Consider the following 21,006-nt stretch of genomic DNA (forward strand, 5'->3'; position numbering starts at 1 on the left):
TTCCAATTATGAGCACATTGAAGATTAATGTGTGCGTATACCTGAAAGGGCGATAAAAAACGACATATTGTCTATGGAAATGAACTGAAGAAAATCTTTTTTTTTGGAAGAAAATGATATATAAACATAATTTTCCAGGAAAGTTATATTTGTATACATTTTCCTTAAACAAAAAATAATTTTTGTGTAATTTTTGGAAATTTTGAGTTTTGAAAAAATTTCAATAACCGGAGGCCATTGTAGGGCAGAGGTTAGCATGTCCGCCTATGATGCTGAACGCCTGGGTTCGCATACTGGCGACAACATTAGAAAAAATTTTCTGCGGTGGTTTTCCCCTCCTAATGCTGGCAACATTTATTGGGTACTATGCCATGTAAAACTTCTCTCCAATGAGGTGTTTCAATCATATAATAATAATTTTTTTCTTTTATTACAAATAAGTGCTTATTCTTAAACTTTATCGAATGTTGTATGTAATGACATTTGTACCACCGTTACACAAATGGTATTCCTGTTGATAACTCGCTACATTTTAGCAGCTAGTAAATCTAAGGATAATGAGTTATCCATTATTTTACATGCCAAAAAAAATGTCATATACTTACCATGTTTTTGCTGGGTTATTGGTAATTTCCTACAGCTTCAAAATAATTTATATCTCGCAGTACTTTTTCGATCACAAACTCTCTTCCATCATTGACAAAACCAATTTTAATAATTACTACTAAGCAGTATCGAATCACATCATAAATAGACAATTTCATTAACGTCCATACAGTATAACACTGGCATTGAAGCCCCTACCACTTTGACCCTGCAATAGAACGGTGGTAAATGTTCTGCCAGGACCTCCCACTTTTAGGATGGGGGTAGCGCCTGAATTATTTCGAAAATTATCCAAGACTTGTACAGCTGTGATAAGGCGGTCATTGGAACGTCCCTAAATGAATAAAAATGAAGATATTAAAATACCACAACTTAAATAACAGCCAATTGTTTTGTTAAACTAAGTGTTAAGCCATTATGACCCATTTCTATGCATCAAAGGCCATAGGTTGGTAACTTACCGCAAGTGGGAACTTGAACAAATGCATGGGTATCACCTTAGCTCTGGGATATATTGTGACATTACGGCTTATGAGCATACGATCTCCAGCTACACGTTTACCCCAAAACTGACTACGACTTAGTGACAAACTGATGAAAGTGGCAATTAAGGCAAAAATCAAAATTAACTTCATATTTGATAGATATTTTTTCCTTCCAGAGCTATAACGTGGAAATCTTTTAAACAATTGTTGAAAACTACAAAAAAATCCCATATGACTTTGACATTTTATAATAAAGCGAATATCTTTGCGGTTTTGAAGTACAGCATGATGATCAATACCAAGAGTGTCTGGGTTATTTACAAAAGTATTGAATATTAATAATGATGTTATAAAAAGAAAAGATTGCTCAACATGGCAATTCCCAATAATTCAGTTAACATCGAGAATGACTGTCGGGGTGGCAGTTTATAAATATTGAGCACTAGCCGAACCGGGCCCGCTCCGCTGCGACTTCTTTAACTCTCTAATATCTTTTTATTAGGGTGGGGACTCTTCGCCCTGAATGCGGATATCGAATTCATGCCATTGCAGCCTATGACGCTGAACGCGTTCGAATCCTGGCGAGAACATTGGACAAATCGGTGATTATGCCCTCTTAATGTTGGCGATGGTCATTTTAATGTGTGGTCATTTAAAAAATGTTCCCCAAAGAGGTGTCGCACTGCGGGACGCCGTTTGGACTCGGCTATAAAAAACGTCCCTTATCATTGAACTTGAATCGGAAATCGCTCATTGATGTTTGAGAATTTGCCCCTTTTCGATTCCTGGTGGTAATATTTTTCCTAAGGGTAATGTTCTCATTAGGGCAGGGATGGCGCCTCAGACATTTCGATTCAAATATGGAAATCAAATTCGTGCTGCACTTTCGAATCCCTTTAATTTGAGCCCCATATTGCCATGGCCATATGAACCTCCAAACGGTTCATATTTACCGGTTCCACCTGATATCAAAAGATTATATAGCCTATATTTCCTTCCAGACACAATCTACGAAAATTTTAAGAAAATCGATTCAGCCAAGCATCATGTAGTCACAATGGGTCCAATGGCATATTGGAGGGGTGGCGTATCTGATTTTGTATCCTAGATTCGAAATCTACTCCCGCATACCTCTCATTGAAGCCCCACATTGAAATGAACGTCCAATATGCCTCTTTGGGGGAGTTTTGAAGTTGGGCCGGCCCGATGGGTACTTTTACTCAAATTTTAATACAATATTCGAATTCTACTCTCCAATAACTTTCATTTGATACATATATTGTCCCGATTGGTCCACTTTTGATTTTGGGTTGTGTTTTTGGCATAAGGGGGAGGGTCCGTTCCCCTTCCGATACCGAAAAATTTTATAGCCTATATTTCCTTCCAGACCAACGTACGCAATATTTTCGAGAAAATCGGTTCTGCCGTTTTTCAGTCTATGCGGAACAAACAATCCGTGATTGGCTAATGTGCCTATTTTGGGCGTTTTTCTGAGGATGGGTTGATCCCCTATACTTAGGCATGAATTTTTATGCCGGATTCGTTATCTAATCCCGCATACTTTTCATTTGATACCCATATTGAAATGAACGTCCAATATGCCTCTTTGGGGGAGTTTTGAGGTTGGGCCGGCCCGATGGGTACTTATACTCAAATTTTATTACAATATTCGTATTCTACTCTCCAATAACTTTCATTTGATACATATATTGTCCCGATTGGTCCACTTTTGATTTTGGGTTGTGTTTTTGGCATAAAGGGGGAGGGACCGTTCCCCTACCGATACCGAAAAATTTTATAGCCTATATTTCCTTCCAGACCAACGTACACAATATGCGAAAATTTCGAGAAAATCATCTTTCCTACTTCCTGACCATATTCGTAATCTACTCCCGAATACCTTTTATTTAAGTCCCATATTGTCATGATTATGAAATAAACCTATTTCAAGGGTTTTATGGCTGGGGCAAACACCCCCCACCGTGTTAACACTTTCAAAACATCAGAAATTCACACACTCGACCATCTCTAAGACTTCAAGGTCCAGCCATCTTCAGCTCAAAGACTCAGCTCGATGCAGCCTACTAGTAACTCATCCATACCTCGTCATTTCGCTTCACTCGTCCATCCCCTCACGACAAGCTCCGAAACTTCATGGTCCAGCCATCTTCAGCTCACCGACTCAGCTCGATGCAGCCTACTAACAGTTCATCCATCCATCGTCCCTTCGCTTCACCCGTCCTCCCCGCCTTCCTTCCTACTATCACCTTCCTACCATCACCTTCCTACCATCACCTTCCTACCATCACCTTCACATCCCTACGTCTACCAGCATTTTTCCAACATTGTGTCGTGCCCAGGAAATCAATTGCTAAGGAAATCCTAAAACAACACGATCCCTGGGTAGCTTTAATATTCCACTTCAGACCGTGGTGTTAAATGATCCCCCGTGGTGGGGTTTGCCTGACAAGTCCTAATGGTATTTAATACAGGCACCTGCCGCGTTGGCCTAATCCTGCAGGGCTTTTAACCACGGGTGAATATAATGCGTCCACTAATGCCCTCACTCATAGCCTAAGCTATGCATGGGTACCAATTCGAGTTCACGTTGTTTGGATGTGTTCTCCCCCTTGGTTAGGGGCGGAGTACTATCTAAAATTCCTTCCGAGCTATGGGTCACGGCACCCGGTTGTAATACAACTCTACATCGAGCTTGCGCTCTACCCGCGATTTGGGTCCTCACCATAGTCGGGCTGGGATCGAAATCCCAGGGGCCCCCGACTCCCGTGGTACCAGATTAAGGACTCCGATCAGACCTCGAAGCTACTACCAGTTGAACCCCAAACGGTTCCGGACTGGTCACCTGAAAGGAAAACGGCCAAAGACCACGTATTCTTTCGAACACGTGGGGTTAAAGGGGTTCTTGCACATCTCGACGTAAGCAATTCCCCGGTATATCAAGCCTAAGTGTTCATCAATGCTTGCTCGTCAATTACGCAACCTCTTCAACCTTGCTCGCCCTGCGAGTGTTTTCCCAGTGTGTTGCAAGGTTGCGAACTTTCAGACGATTTGCAAGAAGGGCAGGGCGAACAATACTGCGAATTACCAACCAATTGCGATATGCTCCGCACTTTCCAATGTTATGGAGAGCACGGTTAATAGCAATCTTAGGAGTTATTTTTAGTCTAGCGATATTCTTAGCGACCGGCAGTATGGTTCCGCAGAATTCGCTCAACGGGGCACCTGAGGGCATTACTGTCGCGACGTTGTGGTCCCTCCATCCACCAGTTTGGTGAGAGTAAAGTCGTGGCTATCGATATCTCCAGGGCATTTGAAAGGATTTGGCACGGTGCACATTTGTCAAAGCTATTCGCTTTTAGTATGGTTAATGACTTTGTTCGATTTGCAACGAGCTTTCTTTGATTTGGTTCTCATGGATTAAATACAAATTGAGTGCAGGTGTACTACAAGGCTTTGCCCTTTTTCCCTCCCTTTTCCTGATTTTCATTGACAATCTTTTGGGTCAGACATCGAATTCGATCTACTCATTTGCGGATGAAAATAACCTCTGTCATTCCTTTGTTTTCGACCATAGGTCCAATGTTCAAGAAGAATAGACGACAAGAGGCGGACTATGAATGATACACTCTGCCGAAGAGAGTAGATTTTAATGCATGTAAGAACAGTGCATAAAAAAGTCACATAAACGATTTACTGACCCTTTGCGATCATCATTATCTGTCGGCGGTATTGATGTTCTAGTAATGAGGATACAATGGAGGATACAACATAAATTCGATGTTGAATGCTTCAAGTGCTTGGGGTTTCTTAATTTCCTCGGACCTTCTCAATATTTGTACAACCTACATCAGGTCTAAAATGGAATATAATTCCCATGTATGGGCGGAGCCCCCGCCTTCTTCTAGATCTTCTTTGGAGCTACTTAACCGGGATCAGAGTAGAGCGATGGTAGGGTTTTACATTGCTATTGCTATTGCTTCTATTCTATTGCTTCCCTTGAACACCTTTGAATGTGGCAGCGTGGTGCTGTTTTGTCGACACCACCATGGTTTTTGCTCCGCAAAGATACGTCTCCTTATCCCTGAAGTAAGGAGGTTTGCCAGGCACACAAGATTTCCTATACCCATATAAAGAAATCAAGCATGGCGTTGACAAAGTGGCCAGTGAATCAACACACAGATGTTATTAAATCAACAACAAATATTTAAAAACTAACAACAGTTATGTTGAACAAAACGACTACACCCATTCACATTCTGACAACCTCTAGTGCACAGTTTGTTTAAAGATTACAAAACGATTTTGTGCGCCGATGAGTATCGAACCTGTATTCCATCAATCCCATTGTGTGTTTAGAAACGCTTACAAGGTATTAATGGCCATTTAAATTTAAGGTTGGTACTTCGAAGGGGTGATGATTACAACGCTCAGTGCATGAATGAACAACGCGTGTTCACAACCTGTATTCCATCAATCCCATTGTGTGTTTAGAAACGCTTACAAGGTTTTAAGAGCCATTTAAATTTAAGGTTGGTACTTTCGAAGGCATGATGTTCACAACGGTCAGTGCATGAATTAACAACGCGTGTTCACAACATCATCCACGCTTGTTGACAATATTTTCAACAACGCCTGTGTATGATAATGACAATGTTGGCGCATGATTTTGCAACATATTTTTCCTATCAGTGTAGGAACGCACACCAGTATGTGATCGATTGGCCAGTTCACCGAACGCCTTTATTACAGTAAAAGTTCTTCTTTTGCCCAAACAATGCTAATATGGAAACGATGTCCGACAAATATCTTTCCACTACTTACAACCTCCAAGCATGATGCGGAGACCGATTTACATGGCAGCTATATCAGGTTATAGACCAATTTGGCACAGTTTTTGGAAGTCTTTACAGAACACCGCATACAAAATATTCAGCCAAATCGGAAAAATTATGGCCTGTAAGGACTTAAAAAGTCAAATCGTGAGATCGGGACGATACTTGGCACAATGGAATGGAGTCATAACGGAACACCACATGCAAAATTTTCAGCCAAATCGGACAAAAATTGCACCTTCCATTGCATCAAGAAATCTAATCGAGAAATAGGCTTATATGAGAGCTATATCTAAATCTGAACCTATATGGCCCATTTACAATCCGCAATGACCTACATCAATACTAAGTATCTGAGAAAAATTTCCAGCGACTAGCTTTAGCCGTTCGACCACTATCGTTATTTTGAAAGACGGACGGACGAACATGGCTATATCGACTCAGAAAGTCGAAACGATCATGAATATATGCACTTTATGGGGCCTTAGACGAATATTTAAAGAAGTTACAAATGGAGTGATTAGATTAGTATACCCTTATCCTAGGGTGGTGGGTATAAAAAAAATAAAAGCGGTCGGGCCGAATCTTATATACCCTCCACCATAAATCGCATTTGTCGGGTTCTTTTTCCACTAATAATGGATAAAAATTGCCTTGCTATTGAAGCCATATGAGGCTTTGGACCGATTCGGGCCATGCTTGGTTTGGATGTTTGAGACCATAGTGCCCTGTAGGAGCTCACGAAGTAAATTCGGGAGATAATTTAATATGGAAGCTATATCATGCTAAAAACCGTTTTGGACTATACTTGGCATAGTAAAGGGTGATTTTTTTAACTATTATCTTTTTGGCAATTCTGGTTTGACCAGCTCACGCACGTTTCGTGTTTTGTTTCACTGTCAAACATCTTCAGATTTGTCTATAATTTAACCATAAATCGTCTTACAAACGAACAATGCTTGCAAATTATTGAATTTTATTATCAAAATGCGTGCTCTATTGAGAAAGTTCGCGTGCTTCATGTTTTCAGCGACGAAGCTCATTATTGGCTCAATGGGTACGTAAATAAGCAGAATTGTCGATTATGGAGTAAAGATCAGCCAGAAGCATTGCAAGAGCTGCCAATGCATCCAGAAAAAGTCACAGTTTGGTGCGGTTCATGGGCTGGTGGCATCATTGGACTGTACTTCTTTAAAGATGATGCGAATCGCAACGCAACCTGTGAATTGAGAGTGCTACCGTGAGAAGATATCCAACCCCCAAATACAAGAACTTGACTTGCATGTCCTGTGGTTTCATGAAGACAGTGCCACATGCCACACAAACGCCTAGTTTGACTCCTTCGAAAGATAGTGTGCCTTACACAGGCAGACATACAGAATGACATGGCTAGATCGACTTAAAATGTCATGGAGATCAAGAAAATATATACTTTATGGGTTTACAATTGGAATGGCGAAATGAGTATTAAAACTTTGCGCTTTTATTTGCGAAGCTAAGGAGGAGGCATGGTTTTTCTTCCAATTTTACTTCTTGACGCATTCCAATTGACTTAGAACAACTTCCTGATTTGATTTGGATCCATCTGTTCGTGTATTCTTGCATTCAATTGTAATCCAATTGTCTTCATATTTTGCAGATGCAACATTCACATCATAGAATGTGACTTTGGAATACCTCGTCTCAGATTTAAATATAGCTCCCATTGATATATATTTCAGTAGATGGAAAATGTTCAGAACTGTTTGTGTTTCACAGTGGATTCCAGCGATTTGCACATAATGTGAAATACATTTCTGTATACATATACCAACAGTCTGAAGAAATGTCTTAACCGCAAACCATTAGTAGCAATTCCTCGATAAAAGGGCGAGGAGCGTAAATAAAGTCAAACAGTCAAAAGCTTTGCATCATTGTCACAGCTCACAACGGTAAAAGGAAAAAGTTAACTCTCCAAAATGAAGCTTCTATTGTTCCTAGCCCTAATGGCCACCTTGGCCACAGTGGCTTTATCAAGCAATGGTTATTGGGGTCATCGTGAATCTGGAGATACTCTCATCTACAGCAAAGATGTAAAGGTTTCGGCGAAAAAAGATAAAATAGCCACAAAAAAAGTCTCATATGATGTAAGTTGTAAGGAATTCAGTTTTTTATTGCAAATTTTAATAATTGGTCCTTCATCATTTAGCCCTTGTTTAGCAGACCTCGCATCACGGCTGTAGTTGTCAATGACAATTTCAAGGATAGTTTTGGAGCTGTATCGACAGTGCTGCAGGGCGGTGTTGGCAAGAGATATATCAATATCCTATTGACTAGTCAGAGATCCAAGGGCATTGATTCAACAGTCAAAATTTATGGGAAAAAATAGTCAGTGGAAATGATACAAAATTTTAACCATCCGTTGCAACTTTTGTAAATAACCATTGAAAGAGTTACATACAATTCATTGTGGGTGTTATACAAACTAATTATTCTAAACTTGTGACTTTAATGTTAAATGCAATATATAATGAAAATGATCATAATATTATTAGTTGAAATATTAAATAAATAAAACGTAAGTCCATTATAAATCTTAATATATAAAAATTAAATTTGCGCTTTGTAGTGTTTGACCCCCCGGTAAAAATAGAGTACTAAATTTTTTGATATCCGAAAGGGGGTGGGGTGGGGGCGGGGCGGACCCTCCCCCTCATCACAATTTTCAAAAACGCCAGACCTCGTATGCCAGATGCGTGCACCGATTTAAGCTATGCTGTATGCTATATTTTTTGATATCCAAAAAGGGGGGGCGGACCCTCCCCCTTATCACAATTTTAAAAAAAGCCAGATCTCGGATGCCAGATGCGTGAATCGATTTAAGGTATGTTGTATGCCACCTCATGGTACCCCAAAAACACGATATTGGTATAAAATTTGGGGGTTACATAACCTGGGGGGACTCCCCCTCCCAAAACCCACCCGATCGGGCATGTTTTTCGAATGGGACAATATGGGTATCAAATGAAGGGTATTTAAGAGTAGAGTACGAACTTGACATAAAAATGTCACACTAAGTGTCGAGGGTCACCCTCCAACCAAAAACACCACCCTACAGGACACTTTTGCCTCTTTGGGCAAGATGGGTATCAAATGGGAGTGGAGTTCCTTGGTGTCTGAGGGGCCTCCCCACCCAAAACACCCAGCAGGAAATCTGAACCGATTGGGCAATATGGTTATCAAATGAAAGGTATTTTTAAGAGTAGAGTTCCCTTGTGTCTGAGGGGCCTCCCCACACCCCAAAACGCCCCAGCAGGAAATCTGAACCGATTGGGACAATATGGATATCAAATGGAAGGTATTTAAAAGTATAGCAAAAGGCTAATATAAAATGTATTCTTTTGTGTCTGTGGCTCTACCACCCCTCAAAAACCCCTCAACAGGGCATATTTGCCGGTTGGGACATTATGGGTATCAAATGAAAGGTGTTTGGAAGATGAGTATACATCTGAATTTGGTCCATGGTGTCTACGGGGTCTCTCCATCTCCAAAACGGGCATGAATGTCCACAAATTGGGTATAAAATTAAAGTTCTTTGAGAGTTGATTGTTTTCAATACCACACCCCTAAGTTGGTTCATGTCTGATAATGTGTCTCCACCTAAGTACCGGTATTTGTTGGACGCGAAAAGTATTATGCCATGTAAAACTTCTCACCAACGAGGTGTCGCAATGCGGCACGCCGTTCGGACTCGCCTATAAAAAGGAGGCCCCTTATCAATGAGCTTAAACTCGAATCGGACTGCGCTCATTGATATGTGAGAAGTTTGCCCCTTCTTAGGTTCAAGGCCATTAATATTCTGCACTCAATATGCAGCATTGCCAGTAGCCAAACATTTACACATGTTTGTGTTACATAGTGTATTCTATTGATTGCAAGTGATTTGAAAAACAATTCTATATATATTTTCCATAACTCTCAAGAAATTTCCAAGCCACAAGACTTGAGAAATTTCCTCATAAAAAGGCAAACGTGAATACGGAACAGGCAAAAGCTTAGAATCATTAGCACTGCTCACACTGCATCAACGCGGTAATTGCAAAAAACATAAATCCCCCCCGCAATGAGGTCTATATTGTTCTTTGCTATGATGGCCACCTTAGCTACAGTGGCTTTATCACGTAGTGGTTTTTGGGGCCATCGTGAATCTGGAGATACCCTCATCTACAGCAAAGATATACAAGTCTCGGCAAAAACAGACAAAATAGCCACCAAAAAGGTATCTTATGATGTAAGTAGTAAGGAATTTGAGTTTTTTTTTTTGTTTAAACATTTTTTATTTAATTATTTTTTTTTTTTTTTGATTTATTTAGCCCTGGTTTAGCAGACCTCGCATTACAGCTGTAGTTGTCACTGACAATTTCAAGGATAGCTATGGAGCAGAACCCACATTGTTAAGGGGTGGTGTTGGCCAAAAGTATGTCAATATCTTATTGACTGGTCAGATGTCCAAGGGGATTGATTCAACTGTTAAAATTTATGGGAAAAAATAATATAAGACTAATTGGTGCTATTATTATCAATTGCCATAAACTAGCGAACATAATCACCGACCATACTATTATCAACAAAGTTTTATTGTAAATTGATAAGTAGGAATAATAAAATTATCATTGATAATGGGCTTCACAGTAAAAAACAGCAATAATTTTTAAACCCACCACCATAAGATGGGGGTATACTAATCTAGTCATTCTGTTTGTAACAGCTAGAAAAATTGATCTGCGATCCCCAAAAGTATAGACATTCTGGATCCTCTCGATATTCTGGTTCGATGCAGCCATGTCCGTCCGTCCGTCTGTCGAAATCACGATAGCAGTTGAACGCGTAAAGCTGCCTGCTTGAAAGTATACCAATATCTCGGAACCCCAAGTTTTTATACCTCCACCGTAAGATGGGGTTAGTCATTCTGTTTGTAACAGCTGGAAAAATTGATCTGCGACAAAAAAAAATTATATATATTCTGGATCCTCTCGATATTCGGGTTCGATCTAGCCATATCCGTCTGCCCGTCCGTCCGTCTGTCGAATTCACGATAGCAGTCAAACGCGTAAAGCTACCCGCTTGAAATTTTGCGCAGATTCTTAATATTGATGTAGATTGTTGGGGGATTACAAATGGGCTATATCGGTTCAGATTTGGATATATTGGGTTGCCCCAAAAGTAATTGCGGATTTTTCATATAGTCGGCGTTGACAAATTTTTTCACAGCTTGTGACTCTGTAATTGCATTTTTTCTTCTGTCAGTTATCAGCTGTTACTTTTAGCTTGCTTTAGAAAAAAAGTGTAAAAAAAGTATATTTGATTAAAGTTCATTCTAAGTTTTATTAAAAATGCATTTACTTTCTTTTAAAAAATCCGCAATTACTTTTTGGGCAACCAAATAGTTCCCATATACACCGATCTCCCGATTTGACTTCTTGAGCTCCCGGAAGCCGCATTTAACATCCTATTTGGCTGAAACTCTGCACATAGTGTTCTCTTATGACTTCTAACAACTGTGTCAAGTACGGTTCAAATCGGTCAGTAACCTGATATAGCTTCCATATAAACCGATCTCCCGGTTTGACTTTTTGAGCCCCTGGAAGCCTCAATTTTCATTCGATTTGGAATGAAATTTTAACCATAGCATTCTGTTATGACCTCCAACAACTGTGCCAAGAATGGTCCAAATCGGTACATAACCTGATATAGCTTCCATATTAACCGATCTTCCGTTTTAACTTTTTGAAGACGAAATTTTGATTCGATTTGGCTGAAATTTTGACCATGCAATGAAAATTCAATTTTTGCCCGTGAACATGCCACTAAGGAACAGGGACAAACTTTTCACATATCAATGAGTGCAGTCCGATTCAAGTTTTTTAAGCTCAATGATAAGGGGCCTCCTCTTTAAAGCCGAGTCCAAACGGCGTGCCGCAGTGCGACACCTCTTTGGAGAGAAGTTTAATATGGCATAGTACCTCACAAATGTTGCCAGCATTAAAAATGTTTTCTCATGGTCTCGCCAGGATTCGAACCCAGGAGTTCAGTGTCACAGGCGGACAGGCTAACCTCTGGGCTACGGTGGCCTTGGTGACCATAGCATTCTGTTATGACTTCCAACAACTATGTCAAGTACGGTTCATATCTGACTTCCTGAGCCCCTGGAAGCCTCACTGTTCATTCGATTTGGCTGAAATTTTGACCATAGCATTCTGTTATGATCTTCAACAACTGAGTCAAGTACGGTGCAAATCGGTCCATAACCTGATATAGCTTCCATATAAACCGATCTCCCGATTTGACTTCTTGAGCCCCTGGAAGACTCAATTTTTATTCGATTTGGCTGTAACTTGGACCATGATATTCTGTTATGACCTTCAACAACTGTGTCGAGTACGGTTCAAATCGGTCTATAACCTGATATAGCTCCCATATAAACCGGTCCCCCGATTTGACTTCTTGAGCCCATGGAAGCCTCAATTTTTATTCGATTTGGCTAAAATTAGGCCATAATATTCTGTTATGACCTCCAACAACTGTGTCAAGTGCGGTCCATATCGGTCTATAATCTGATATAGCTCCCATATAAACCGATCTCCCGATTTGACTTCTTGAGCCCCTGGAAGACTCAATTTTCATTCGATTTGACATTCTGTTATGACCTCCATAAAAGTTGCATTTATCACCCAATTTCGCTGAAATTTTAATCAGCAAGTTGTTTTAGGCCTCCCGACATCCGACGGTAATATGTTTCAGATCGGGCTATATTTAGAAATAGCTGGCATAAATACCGATCTGCTGATTAAGGGTCTGAAGACCATAAAATCTCGATTTGATTTAAGATTTTAAATAGTGAGTGATTTAAAGCCTTCCAACATCCGACCCAAATATGGTCCACATCGGACGATATTTAGATATAGCTGCCATATAGACCGATCTTCCGACAAAGTGTCTAAATCCCGTAAAAGACACATTTATTATTCGATTTCGCTGGAATTTGACACAATGACTTGTATCAAGCCTCTCGTCATATGACCAGAATATGAGCCAATTCAGACTTTATTTAGATACAGCTAAACAGAAGATCGGTCAATATGACGACTGATCTTCTGTTTAGGGTCTCAATCGCATAAAAAGCGCAGATCGGTCCAGATTTGGATATAGCTGCCATATAGACCGACATCTCGATAGAAAGTCTTAGGATTTATTGTCTGAATCTGCAGAAATTTGGGACAGTGAGTTGCGTTAGGCTCTTCGACATCCCTCTCCAGATTGGTTCAGATTTGTATATAGCAGTCATATAGACCGATCTCTCGATTTAAGATCATGGGCCTATAAAAGACGCATATATTTAAAGAAAATTGAAGAAGAATGTCAAAGTGGCCCTTTGACATTCTTTGGCCCAGATCGGTCCGGATTTTGATATAGCTGCCATATAGACCGATATCTCGATATTAAGTCTTGGGATTTATTGTCTGATTTCGCTGAAATTCGGGACAGTGAGTTGTGTTAGTCTTGGGCCAAAAAAAAGGCGGATTTATTGTCTGATTTCGCAGACATTTGGGACAGTGAGTTGCGTAAGGCCCTTCGACATGCTTCTTCAATTTGGCCCAGATCGGTCCGGATTTGGATATAGCTGGCATATAGACCGATATCTCGATGCAAAGTCTTGTCTGATTTCGCAGAAATTTGGGACCGTGAGTTGTGTTAGACCCTTAGACATCCTTTTTCAATCTAGCCCAGATTGGTCCTGATTTGGATATAGCTGCCATATAGTCTTGGCCCCATAACAGGTGCATTTATAATCCGATTTCGCTAAAAATTTGTTATGTTAGATTTTTCGACATCCGTGTCGTATATGTTCAAATCGGTCTTTATATTGGATACATAGCTACCAAAAAGACCAATATTTTGTTCTACAAAATGGAACAATAACTTGTACTTATTAGACCATTCAATGTCCGAGACGAACTTGGTCAAAATCGGACCATATTTCGATATAGCTGCTAAGGCGGCATAAATTATGCATTTTTCATCGGATTATGACGAAAGCTGGTTTACATACATACCCGAGGTGGTGGGTGTATTAAGTTCAATGGGACCAAATTTTTTTTTTTAACATTTTACTGTAACTTACCGCCCATTTAAAGCTTTTATATGATAATAGAACCACAACTTACCTAAAAAGAAAAAATAGGAAAACAATTTTAGTTAGCTTTGTTAAAAAATTCTTGAATTCTAGATTTAAAAAAATAATCTGGTAAGACGTGTCTTGAGCATAGTCGGAATGTGGTTTGCGTGGCGTTGATTTATCCATACTTTCATGTTGTGTGTTCATTAAAGATTAGTTAGCCAGCTGATCGGACTCTCAACAACTGTACCAACTACGGTCCAAATCGGTCCATAACCAGATATAGCCCCCATATTTTAGCGGAATCCATCGTTGTGGGTTCCCAAGATTCGGCCCGGCCGAACTAAGAACTCTTTTACTTATTTTAAGTGAGTAGGATTTTTATACCTTCCACCATAGGATGGGGGTATACTAATTTCCTCATTCTGTTTGTAACTCCTCGAAATATTCGACTTAGACCCCATAAAGTGTATATATTCTTGTTCGTCGTGACATTTTAAGTCGATTTAGCCATGTCCGACCGTCAGTCTGTCTGTCGAAAGCACGCTAACTTTCGAAAGAGTAAAGCTAGCCGCTTGAAATTTTGCACAAATACTTTCAATTAGTGTAGGTCGGTTGGTATTGCAAATGGGCCAAATCGGTCAATGTTTTTATATAGCTGCCACACAAACAGATCTTGGGTCTTGACTTCTTGAGCCTCTAGAGGGCGAAATTTTTATCCGATTGGAATGAAATTTTGCACGACGTGTTCTGTCATGATATCCAAAAACTATGTTAAATTAGGTTCAAATCGGTCCATAACCTGATATAGCTGCCATATAAACCGATCTTGGATCTTGACTTCTTGAGCCTCTAGAGGGCGCAATTCTTATCCGATTGGAATGAAATTTTACACGACATGTTTTGCTATGACTTCCAACAACTGTGTTAAATTAAGTTCAAATCGGTCAAGAACCCGATATAGCTGTCATATAAACCGATCTTGGGTCTTGACTTCTTGAGTCTCTAGAGGGCGCAATTCTTATCCGATTGGAATGAAATTTTAAACGACATGTTTTACTATAATTACCAACAACTGTGTTAAATTAGTTTCAAATCGGTTCATAACCTGATATAGCTGCCATATAAACCGAACTCGGGTTTTGACTTCTTGAGTCTCTAGAGGGCGCAATTCTTATCCGATTGGAATGAAATTTTACACGACATGTTTACCTTTGACTTCCAACAACAGTGTTAAATTAGGTTCAAATCGGTCAATAACCTGATATAGCTGCCATATAATCCGATCTTGGGTCTTGACTTCTTGAGCCTCTAGAGGGCGCAATTCTTATCCGATTGGAATGAAATTTTTCACAACGTGTATGGTAATAATATCCAACAACTGTGACGAGTACGGTTCAAATCGGTCTATAACCTGATATAGCTGCCATATAAACCGATCTTGGGTCTTGACTTCTTGAGCCACTAGAGGGCGCAATTCTTATCCGATTAGAATGAAATTTTACACGACATGTTTTGCTATAACTTCCAACAACTGTGTTAAATTAGGTTCAAATCGGTCAATAACCTGATATAGCTGCCATATAAACCGAACTCGGGTCTTGACTTCTTGAGCCTCTAGAGGGCGCAATTCTTATCCGATTGGAATGAAATTTTGCAGGACGTGTATTGTAATGATATCCAACAATTGTGACGAGTATGGTTCAAATCGGTCTATAACCTGATATAGCTGCCATATAAACCGATCTTGGGTCTTGACTTCTTGAGCCTCTAGAGGGCGCAATTCTTATCCGATTGGAATGAAATTTTACACGACATGTTTTGTTATAACTTCCAACAACTGTGTAAAATTAGATTCAAATCGGTTCATAACCTGATATAGCTGCCATATAAACCGATCTGGGATCTTGACTTCTTGAGCCTCTAGAGGACGCAATTATAAACCGATTTGTCTGAAATTTTGTACGACGGGACCTCACATTCGTGTTTATTATGGTCTGAATCGGTCTATAGCCTGATACTGCTTCCATATAAACCGATCTCTCTATTTTACTTTTTGAGCCCCCAAAGGGTGTAATTCTTATTCGAATTGGCTGACATCTTACACAGGTCTCCAACATATAATTCAATTATGGTCCGAATCGGACCATATCTTGATAGCGCTCTAATATCAGAGCAAATCTTTTCGTTTATATTTTTTTTTGCCTAAGAAGAGATGCCGGGAAAAGAACTCGAAAAATGCGATCCATGGTGGAGGGTATATAAGATTCGGCACGCTTTTACTTGTTTTTGTTTACTTTAACTGCCGTGATTTTCGACTTTCTCGACCCTGAAGGATTAAGAATAACTTCATATATTTCCACATTCTAAGATTTGGTAGCCGCGTTTTTCTGACCCAAACGCCATAACTTTGCAGTGGCCAATCACTTAAAAGTTTGAAGAGTGCATGAGATTAGGTTTAAGTGGCGGTTTGCCATCAGACTCACTTAGACGTTTTGGTCTATTGTGAAACCACCTTCCTTCTAGTTCCTACCGTTGAACCATCCAGATCGCTTTAAAAAGCCCAATAACTTGCTAATGTACACATCCGCTAAATCAGACAAGTTCTCAAAGAAATGAGAACCTAGAAGAAGTGGAACTGCTGCTGACTGCTAGTGCGGGACACACACACACACAGAAGGTGTTCCATAGTTTCTTCTTCTTTGATGTCCTCACAGCTTCTACAAAAGTCGTTGTTGGCAACCTTTAGTCTGTCAGCATGACTGAGACGACTGACTGAAACGCCTGTTCTAGCCACTAACAGCAAAGCAGTAGACCTCTTCAAGTCTAGATGAGGCCACATAGTTTTAGAATTCTCACAGCCCCCTACTTTGTGACCATTTATCATTCGTTGTCCTTTGGGCCTGGTCCTGGAAACTAAGCTTACATGTCGCTAGAGGCATATCCACAGATTCCAGTGCACCTAGTCTCGCAAGTTTATCCGCTTTGCAATTCCCTGCGATATTTCTGTGTCCCGGCACCCAGAAAAGGTGAATTTTGAACTGTTCAGCCATCTCGTTGAGAGATCTGCGACAGTCGAGGGCGGTTTTTGTGTTCAGAAATACGTTCTCCCGGGATTTAATGTAACTGCCTGGCTGTCTGAGAAGATATTTATGACAATCATCGTAATGATGTCATTCCACCACTTCCTTAATTACAACGATCTCCGCTTGATGTATACTGCAGCGGTCGGGTAACCTTTACGATATGACCAGTTCTAGATCTGTAGAGTACACCCCAAAGCCCACCCGGTCGTTTCGTTTGAACCATCCATATAGAAGTCTATGTAACTTCTGTTACCAGGGATATCGTAGTTCCAATCGGTTCTATCAGGAATAATGGTACAGTAATTTTTATCAAAAAGTGGCTCAGTTAGGGTGTAATCCACACTGCCTAGGACATCAAGTACAACACAGTGTCCGTGGCCGCCACATGACCAATGAGAAAGCTCCCTTAACCTCACGGCAGCCACAATGTACAGAGGCCTAAGATGTAGCATTAAATTCAGTGCATCAGATGGTGTCATCCTCAGTGCGGCTGTGATGCACAAACAAGCCATCCTTTGGATCCGGTTAAGTATTGAGCAGTAGGTGGACTTTTGAAGCGCAGTCCACCAGACCACAACACCATATAGCATTATAGGTCTGACAACTACAGTATATACCCAATGCATAACAAGCGGGCTAAATCCCTGACTCTTGCAGGTGTATAGGGCAAGAGTTGACTTTCTTGCCCTTCCCAAAATGTTGGATTTGAAATTCAATTTCTCGTCCATCACAACACCCCAGGTATTTTGCGCTTTCTGTAAATGGAACATTCTTTCCACCCAAGGAGACAGGTTCCACTTGAATCTCCTGCTGAAAAGAACTACTTCTGTCTTGCACGAATTTATACCCAGACCACTTTCGGTAGCCCACTTTGCTGTTGCACGTAGAGCTTACATCACTTAGAGAGCTGGGAATCTTTCCCCTAACCGCAATTGCCACGTCATCAACATACGCTACCAATTTACACCTTTGCCTTTACTATATGCATGCTGCTGCAGCGATAGGCGATTACGACTAACAAAGTCGTGACGGCATGACTTTAAGATGCCTTCTGTAGTCTGATTGCTGGCTAAATATGCAGTGGATTGTATTGAGTTGCCCAAAAAGTAATTGCGGATTTTTTAAAAGAAAGTAAATGCATTTTTAATAAAACTTAGAATGAACTTTAATCAAATATACTTTTTTTACACTTTTTTCTAATGCAAGCTAAAAGTAGCAGCTTATAACTGACAGAAAAAGAATGCAATTACAGAGTCACAAGCTGTGAAAAAAATTGTCAACGCCGACTATATGAAAAATCCGCAATTACTTTTTGGGCAACCCAATATTTGAGTTCCAATCGGGGCTATATGCGAAAGTTACGAATACCGAATATGACTTAATTTTAAAGGGATTTTTCGATGTGTGGTTATCGCATCTGATTAACCTTCGCTTCTTGTTCAGTTTAGAAAAACCACAAGAAATTATGGGCTTCACACAGTTGTATGAGATGTTTTTCCATAATAGCGCATTGTGAAAAATAGAGCAGCTAATATTTCAATAATAGAAATTTCTTACAAATGATTCACAACAAAATTTAAAACTGTGTTTGCAGGCCATTGATTGCCCTATAAAAGGTGGCAAAATAAAGATTTCCATCCACACAATACCAGCTAAGACGGTGCCAGAAAGATTGCCTTGAAAATGAAGATTTTACTATGGATTGCAGTTATAGCCTCTGTGGCTACTATGGCTTATTGTCGTAATAACAACTGGGGTCAGCGTCAGCCTGGAGATAGTCTAGTTTTCACTAAACATATCAAAATACCAGCAAAATCGGGTGTAATGTCGGGCAAATCTGTGAGCTATGATGTGAGTAAGAAAGGGACCTAAGGTACCTAATATCGCTTAACTTGAAATTCAAATCTTAATTCATTGTTTCTTTTTACTAATGCTTAGCCTTGGTTTATAAAGCCTCAAATTACCAACGTCGTGGTCACAGATAACCTTAAGGGAGATAATGAAGCTACAGCCACTTTGCTAAACGGTGGGCCGGGTAAAAAATTTGCCAAAATTCGTTTGGTTTCGAAGCAGTCAAAGCCTTTGGATGCAACCATAGAAATCTATGCCAAAAAATAAAAATTCCATATACCAATTGAGAATACTCAACTGTGTATAATGTCATAGTCGATTTACTAGTTATTAAAAAAAAAAAACAAATATTAAAACTTCTGAAAATTGTTTCGTCTTTGGTTGAAAAGACTTTTCAACCATATTAGGTGTGATGGCTTCAAGAGCCGTGCCTTTGTATGTTGTATTTTAATCGTATTAATAGCGAAAACGCATCGATGATACAATTACCACATTAACCACGCTCGACAACCCTGTCTATAAGCTGTATTTTTCCCAATGCATGTATTTTTGTGTAATGACAGACTTTCTGTCGGTGGCAAATTACACTTCTTCCGTACTTTTCAACCATATTAGGTGTGATGGCTTCGAGAGCCGTGCGTTGGTATGTTGTATTTGAATCGTATTAATAGCGAAAATGCATCAATGATACAATTACCACATTAACCACGCTCGACAATCCTGTCTATTAGCTGTATTTTTCCCAATGCGTGTATTTTTGTGTAATGACAGACTTTCTGTCTGTGGCTAATTACACTTCTTCCGTACTACACATGACTTTGTTCATGCGTTGGAAGTTGTATTGATGGCTTCGAACGCTAAGACAACGGCAATGGCTCTCGCTGTTGTTCCGTGTGCCCAGGTTCGAATTCTGGCCGGGCTCTGCCGAATTTTTCATTTTTCTAACCAAAGACGAAACGTGGGTGTATTGCGATTTTTTTTTCGTTGTAACTGTGTAACGTTTTGCTTCAACATATCAAACGTAAGCTATAAACGTAGCATTATTGAACGAAAATAGTTATGTTTGTTGCACACTATTCACCAGCTTCGCCTACGGTAAAAGATTATTTCTTTATGTTTTTCGATAGCTGCAAATGATTATTCGTTTACCGAACCAATAATTATTGTGTATCTCCTACTGGAGAAAAAGGGTAAGTATTTGCGAGTACAGAGCTGTGATGTCGAAAAAAACTCGAACGTTACTGTGTACTTACACAAGAAAATAATCCCAAGCAAGCCCATGGGCTTGCAGATAATTGTGTGCTCGTCACTGGTGCAGAAACATTCTAACACAACCAACCACCATAGAATGGGTTTATGCCGTTTTTAACACCTCGAAATATTAATCTAAAACCCCCCTTAACGTTCTGAGTCGATCTAGCTATGTCCGTTCCACCGTTCGTCCGTCTGGCGAAACGAATAAAGCAGTCGAACATGTAAAGCTAGCCGCTTGAAATTTTTCACATATACCTAATATTGCTGTAGCTCATTGGGGATTGCAAATGGGCCATATCGATTCAGATTTAGATATAGTTATAGCTTCCGATATCCCGATTTGACTTCTTGAGCCCTTACAAGACGCAATTTTTGTCCGATTTGGATGAAGTTTGGCACGGAGTGTTCGGTCTATGACCTGATATAGCTCCCATATAAACCGATCTCCCGATTTGATTTCTTGAGCCTCCTTGGAAGCCTCAATTTTCATCCGATTTGGCTGAAATTTTGTAAAAGCGCGCCAAGGTCGGCCGAGCCGAATCTTATATATCCTTCACCATGGATGGCATATGTCAAGTTCTTTGATACCGGGCAAAGAACTTACAGGCAAACAAAGGATAATGGATAAGAATTGCTATGCTGTGGACTGATTCGAACCATACTTAGCTTGGGTGTTGCAGACTGTAGTAGATGTCAAAGATGTGAAAACTATCAGC

At 40.0% G+C, this 21,006-nt stretch overlaps 5 protein-coding genes across 5 annotated transcripts in view; 3 read left to right on the top strand and 2 right to left on the bottom strand.

The window, feature by feature from the left end:
* LOC106091921 (protein Wnt-5) overlaps window positions 1–21,006 on the bottom strand; it is a 515,558-nt gene that overhangs the window by 334,670 nt on the left and 159,882 nt on the right. The gene's annotated exons all lie outside the window — the stretch shown is intronic.
* LOC106089097 (uncharacterized) lies at window positions 694–1,311 on the bottom strand. The gene is made up of 2 exons (XM_013254862.2): window positions 1,068–1,311; window positions 694–940 (listed from the first exon to the last, which is right to left on the bottom strand). The coding sequence occupies exons 1-2, from the start codon at window positions 1,239–1,241 to the stop codon at window positions 764–766; spliced, it is 351 nt and encodes a 116-aa protein (XP_013110316.2). The 5' UTR covers window positions 1,242–1,311; the 3' UTR covers window positions 694–763.
* On the top strand, window positions 7,821–8,538 carry LOC106089103 (uncharacterized). Its single transcript, XM_013254867.2, has 2 exons — window positions 7,821–8,070; window positions 8,133–8,538. The coding sequence occupies exons 1-2, from the start codon at window positions 7,903–7,905 to the stop codon at window positions 8,310–8,312; spliced, it is 348 nt and encodes a 115-aa protein (XP_013110321.1). The 5' UTR covers window positions 7,821–7,902; the 3' UTR covers window positions 8,313–8,538.
* LOC106089101 (uncharacterized) lies at window positions 9,951–10,634 on the top strand. The gene is made up of 2 exons (XM_013254865.2): window positions 9,951–10,214; window positions 10,297–10,634. The coding sequence occupies exons 1-2, from the start codon at window positions 10,047–10,049 to the stop codon at window positions 10,474–10,476; spliced, it is 348 nt and encodes a 115-aa protein (XP_013110319.2). The 5' UTR covers window positions 9,951–10,046; the 3' UTR covers window positions 10,477–10,634.
* Window positions 18,816–19,328, top strand: LOC106089102 (probable salivary secreted peptide). Its single transcript, XM_013254866.2, has 2 exons — window positions 18,816–19,036; window positions 19,124–19,328. The coding sequence occupies exons 1-2, from the start codon at window positions 18,869–18,871 to the stop codon at window positions 19,301–19,303; spliced, it is 348 nt and encodes a 115-aa protein (XP_013110320.2). The 5' UTR covers window positions 18,816–18,868; the 3' UTR covers window positions 19,304–19,328.

The sequence above is a fragment of the Stomoxys calcitrans genome, chromosome 5 (assembly GCF_963082655.1).
Source record: "Stomoxys calcitrans chromosome 5, idStoCalc2.1, whole genome shotgun sequence".
In the NCBI taxonomy this organism is placed as follows: Eukaryota; Metazoa; Arthropoda; class Insecta; order Diptera; family Muscidae; genus Stomoxys; species Stomoxys calcitrans.